The sequence below is a fragment of the Aptenodytes forsteri genome, unplaced genomic scaffold (genome assembly GCF_000699145.1).
Source record: "Aptenodytes forsteri isolate BGI_AS27 unplaced genomic scaffold, ASM69914v1 Scaffold183, whole genome shotgun sequence".
NCBI classification, from domain to species: Eukaryota; Metazoa; Chordata; class Aves; order Sphenisciformes; family Spheniscidae; genus Aptenodytes; species Aptenodytes forsteri.
In genome coordinates, this window is record NW_008795918.1 from 3,475,620 (window position 1) to 3,481,347 (window position 5,728).

Genomic DNA, 5,728 nt, shown 5'->3' on the forward strand with positions numbered 1-5,728 from the left:
TCTTTATCTCAACCCATGAATTTTACTTTTTTTTTAATTATTATTATTATTATTTTATTTTTTTATTCTCTCCCCCATCCCACTGGGGTGTGGGGAGTAAGCGAATGGCTGTGTGGTGTTTAGCTGCCTGCCGGGTTAAACCACAACAGCTCTCAAACACTTTTTTTTTTTTTTTGCACAGCTGACTATTACTGAGACTATCACTGTTTAACTTTTTTATTGCAGTGTTGATAAGTAAATTTCACCAATATTGTGTACTTTAATGTTTTCATGCTATTTGATTTTTATTTGCTGTTCAGTTTCTTTTTTTAAAATCCATGAACTGAGGTTTGAAGTTATTTTTCCATATGCATTAGTAATGTTATTTTTTTCGCCTATGTGAATAACATCATAAAAGTAGGAAAAAAATCAGCTGTTTCAGAAGAAAATCAAATCTGTCCAACATAAATTCTGTAATTGAGTCAATTGCTGACAGGCAGTGGTCTGTCAGCATTTTTCATCCCTCGTCTCCACCACCTTCTGTTGCAATCGTAGCATGGGCAGAGTATCAGTGATTTAGTAGCGATGGTTTGGATAACCAGGTTGGTATGGTGGACCAAAGTAGGCACTAGTATAGATTCGCTGGAAGTTAAGCTCTATCTCATGGCTTCCCAGAGTTCTGTCTTTGGAAGATAATAGTGGGGCCTTGGGTTAGGAAGGCACATTAAAAAATAAAAAAGTAAATAAATAAGTCAACAGTGTATTGTTTCGGTTAAAGTGTAATTGCAAGCCAAATACAGAGACTTTTTTTTCTGAGGCCCATGGGATGATTTACAGGCTGGACTTTCAGAGTTCCTCTTTATATAGCTTTGAAAAAAAAGAAACACATGGGTGAGATACAGCTTTGTTTACTCTGAAAGTTTTTTGCTGTAATGAAGAATAATTATACATGTTTTAAGTTTTTACTGTCTCTGTGCCTGACTTAATGGTGTATGCAGTTTATGTACTATCATGTTGATTCCACACGAAAAGTTAAGCCTGAGGGTATTATATGCTGGAGGATCACAGGCATTAGGAGAACCCTGCTCTCCCTTCTCGTTGTCATTGAGATAATTACGAAACTATTCTGGACTCATCGTGATGTTGAGGTGTTCAGACCACAGCTTTCTAAAAATTCTCAAAGTCGCCCATGCCTGGAGGCATAAAAATGTCAGTGGCTTGCCATGGTTGCCTCTTGACTCTCCAGAGCTCTTCCAGATTGTGTAACTTAGTCTTGAGCAATCACAGAAGTCCAGCATGTGTCTGGTAATGCTTTGCATGTCAGTTTGGGATGTGAATGTACAGACTGCACGAATCATGATTCAGTAGAGTTATCGTGCATATGCCGAGATAAACAGTCAGAATGAAAAGGAGAAAGAGAAGCTTTAGTGTAAGTTTATATTTTTAAAATAGAAGTAACAAAGTTGCATTGTGTATTATTCTTTCATAAGTAGCATATGGATTTCTAAAATGTAGGTGAGAATTCTGTAATCTTATTTGTGCAGGAGTTTCTACCAAAGTACAACGAAAACGTGCTTGAATGGATAGGAGCTTCATAAACAAAGCCACAGTGGGCTAAGTTCTTAGTGAAGTCTTTTTAAGATTGCAGAACGCATTCAAATGTATGTGATAAAACAGGATTTAAAAAAAAAAAAAAATTAAGACTAAGGGATATCAAGTACCACTGGAAAGAATTAGGATGTTGTATTTCAGGTCGCAGGTATAATTGTCTAATTAAGAAACAGCTGCCTAAATGCACTTGTAAAATGTTACGATGCATACTTCCGAAGAACTTCTGTACGAAAGAAGTTAAGCTGGATTTATGTCAGCTTCCTCTGGGTCATCGTAACTAACCTTCGTGCCCTTTCAAACAGCTTCTCACTCTGGTTTTCTTTCATTCATACAGCGTTCTGGATGCCTGAATACAGGCAGGTAAATAAAAAACAAACACCAAGACATGTGTTCATTACTGTTATGATAAAAACCTTAGTTCGGGAGGGGAAAATACTGATATTGCTAAACTGATCTGCAGATACTTACTGTTTGCCTCTCAGTTCTCCTCTTTTGAATGTATTTTGCTGAATCTCTCATTTGTATCTCTGGCTTACTAAGTGACAGTTCTGTGCTTTGAGCCTCTGGCTCAACTTCAGTGGTAAGGAATAATACTGTACGTGTCAGGAAATTGGAAGTGTCAGACTTTTTTGGTGTATGTATAAAAATATTCTCTCTAGTGTCTAAAACATAGGATATATTAAAAACTGAAGTAAGTCTTGATACCTCTAGTTGCAATTCTGTACTTCCCAGCTAGATTTTCACATCGCAGAGCAGGACTGCTGTATAAAACAGTGTGGTAACTCTGTGATGAACTTGCAATCAGCTATACACTCCCAATAGCCTCTCTGTTGAGTTAGGGAAGTTTTGGCATTAAATACTTTTTACCTTGGCAGGTCACTTCTTAGAGGAAACCATATATTTACTTTGGCGGTGTGTATGTCTGCTCACTCTGCATAAATTGACCTAACTATCAACCGTAAAAGAGAAGCCATTTATCTTTTGCCAGTTTGATTTTTTTTTTTTTTTAATTTTTTTTAACACAAGTAACTTTTTGTATCTGGGCCTCTTGAAACAGAAAACCAAGAAAACTACTATTATAAATACTACATGACAATTTTTTTTTCTTTCCTCTTTCAGATGAGAACTCTCCAGCCAATTTCTGGGATTCCAAAAATCGGGGAGTGACTGGCACGCAAAAAGGACAAATTGTATGGCGAATTGAACCTGGCCCCTATTTTATGGAATGTGAGTACTTATTTATCCAGTGCATATCCAAAGGCAAGCATGCCTTTGTGTCAAGGCAGGTCAAGAAGATGGCATTTGATATCTGTTTCATCAATCCCTCTGATAAACTAAAGGAATTGATTGTATTGCTCTAAGGGGCAGTATTTTCCAGTGCGTTTGCTGGACATTATAAAAATGGAGTTGAGCTTAGATTTACATTCGTATTCTAGGAATGTTCTTAGACAGCATGCTTTAGTTTAAAGGAGGAAGAAATCGCCTTGTGCAATGTCGTATAGTATATACGCATTGAAAGATTAAGTCCCTTCCCAAAAAGTTTAAAATTTCAGCTGGACAATTTATCAGTTAATGGTAAATGCACACAAAGGAAAAGGTAATAAGCTAGTAGTGCTTGCTAATGTTGGTTAGTATGAAGGTTAGATTTGTCTCTAGGAAGTGCCAGCATCCTGTCCAGTTGCGTCAGGATTTCTCAGCTGAAGTTTTGTTGTGCTGGGAAATCCACTAGGCAGTTTTGAAATATTGAGAGTCTTTACGTAACTGAAAGAAAAAGTCTTCAGTTGAACTCCGTAATGAGTATTGGTAGCCAAGCTTCAAATGGAGGAGCTAGGCCGCTCCCTTAGGCGACCAGGATTTATAGGAAGCTAAGCCACTCCGCTGTGTGCTGTTATTATTACCACCTTTGTTTTTTGCCTTTTGATGAAAAGGCGCTATCTTACCATCTAAAGTATATGATCCCCTAAAGAAATTGATGTTCTAATCCTAGGATGTTGTGTCTGAGCTTGCTGGAAACTCTCATATGCCAAGTATTAAAGTGGCAATCAGTCCCGAAAGAGCTGTGAGCTGCTCTACCACTTGTTTAGCCTCACAGCAATGACTCTTCCTTCATAAATTAAAAGAAATAAAAAATACTCCCACTCTGTTACTTCACTGTACTGCAGTGCTGCTAACTGTAGGTCTTGGCAGAAATTTTTCTTCTAATTAACTGATACAACAGCAACACATGTATTTCAAGAGGTATTGCATACCCTGTACTATAAATAATTATTAAAACCTCTTATTTCTAGAACTCATCATTGAATCTTGCCAAGTTACCCTATGCATTACGCAGCACGTTTCTTTAATACACACACACAAAAAAAGCTTTAATAGGATAAAATTAAATTCAATTTCAGGAGTTCATTACAGGAAAAAATGATTGAACTGAAGATGAAGATCAAGAAAATAATAAAAATCAAGATAATTAACTTTCCTGGTGCCAAAGGCAGTGCTATATTAAAGCAGATTAAAATGTATGTTAGAAGAATTCATTGCCTCATCTTTCTTGTACATATATTCTATGAGTATTGTTGCCAATATGGGCAGTTTGACTTCAGGGATGTTTGTATCTTTTAGCTGGTTATGTGTTGCTCTATAATGTATGGAGATGAGGCTCTTGAACAACATTTTTAGTTCATGTGAGTAACCTAGGCTAATGCTTCAAGTACTTGTGGTTTTGACTTAAAATCAGCTGCAACTGACTTTGCACTTCACAACTAACTGCACTTTGCAACCACCTCGTATAAAGAGTGCAGGATATATGGTCTTTGGTTGTGGTTAGCTTTACTAATGAACAGTTCTGCTGCCATACAATGAACAAGAGACAAGCAATTATGCCGCAGCTCAGAACTGTAAAAAGGAATGTTTATGAGCATATGTTGCTATAGCACATAGTATGGCAGATAAATGTCTCCAGTGACACTTGTGTAGTGAGAGGCCAAAAATTGCACTGAAACAGTTAACTGCATTTCTGATTCCACTTTTTAAACTAGAAGGCTCCACAGATATGTGACCATGTTTGCTCAGCAAGGCTTTTTCTTTTAGCTTATAGGGGGTGAAGCAACTCTGATGCAACTACAGGCAGCTGCTCTTCCCCCCCCCCCCTTTCTTTTTTATTCCTCAGATCACTAAATCACGGCTCAGGCAAACACAGCAGGTGGCTGTGTGCAGTTCAGGTATAACCACAGTGTTAGGGCCTCTGTGGTGCAGCACCAGGGCGGGTGTGGGAAGAGCTGTGCTGTGAGGGTTCTCACCATGCTTTGCAGACACTGACACTGCCCAGCCTGTGCCAGCCATGGAGACGAACTTAGCTCCCCTGTTAGCCTCTTTCTCCTGCCACAGTGCTGATACCATTTGTACTCTCAGTGTAGCACTGCATGTGATGCCACTGTCATAGCAAGGGAGCAAGAGATGGCAAATGGAGAGGCTAACATCCCCAGTAAATATGTGCCTGATTATTGAAGTTAAGGTATCTCTGATGCTTTAATCTGCTGTTATTTTCCAAATTTTGGAAAGAACTCTACAGTTGTAGATTTCTTATGTTTAGAAATATCTTTGCTAGGAGGCAGACTGTATCCGATACAGGTCGTGGTATTAGGGGTTTGTCATATTTACCTCTCACAGTAATGACATGCAGCAGACCATTAGCAACTTGACCATGCTTCATTGCCAGAGCTTCACTGCCAGGACAGGGAGGTGATTTGAGACAGCCAGCATGGCTTCACCAAGGGCAAGTCCTGCCTGACTAACCTCGTGGCCTTCTATGATGGAGGGACTACATCAGTGGACAAGGGAAGAGCCACGGATGTCGTCTGTCTGGACTTAATGTAAGGTCTTTGACACAGTCCCCCAAAACATGCTTCTCTCTAAACTGGAGTGATATGGATTTGATGGGTGGATTGTTCTGTGGATAAGGAATTGGTTGGATGGTTGCATCCAGAGGGTAGTAGTCAACGACTTGATGTCCAGATGGAAATTGGTGATGAGTGGCGTCCCGCAGGGGTCCGTATTGGGACCAGTACTGTTTAATATCTTCATCAATGACATAGTGGGATCCAGTGCACCCTCAGCAAGTTTGCAGATGACACCAAGCTGAGTG

The 5,728-nt window shown here is 39.1% G+C and overlaps 1 protein-coding gene across 1 annotated transcript in view; it reads left to right on the top strand.

Moving 5' to 3' along the window:
• HECW2 (HECT, C2 and WW domain containing E3 ubiquitin protein ligase 2) overlaps window positions 1–5,728 on the top strand; it is a 166,016-nt gene that overhangs the window by 77,385 nt on the left and 82,903 nt on the right. The window contains exon 3 of the mRNA XM_009284694.2: window positions 2,710–2,817. Within this exon, the coding sequence (XP_009282969.1) occupies window positions 2,710–2,817 (108 nt within the window). The remainder of the gene's footprint in view (window positions 1–2,709; window positions 2,818–5,728) is intronic.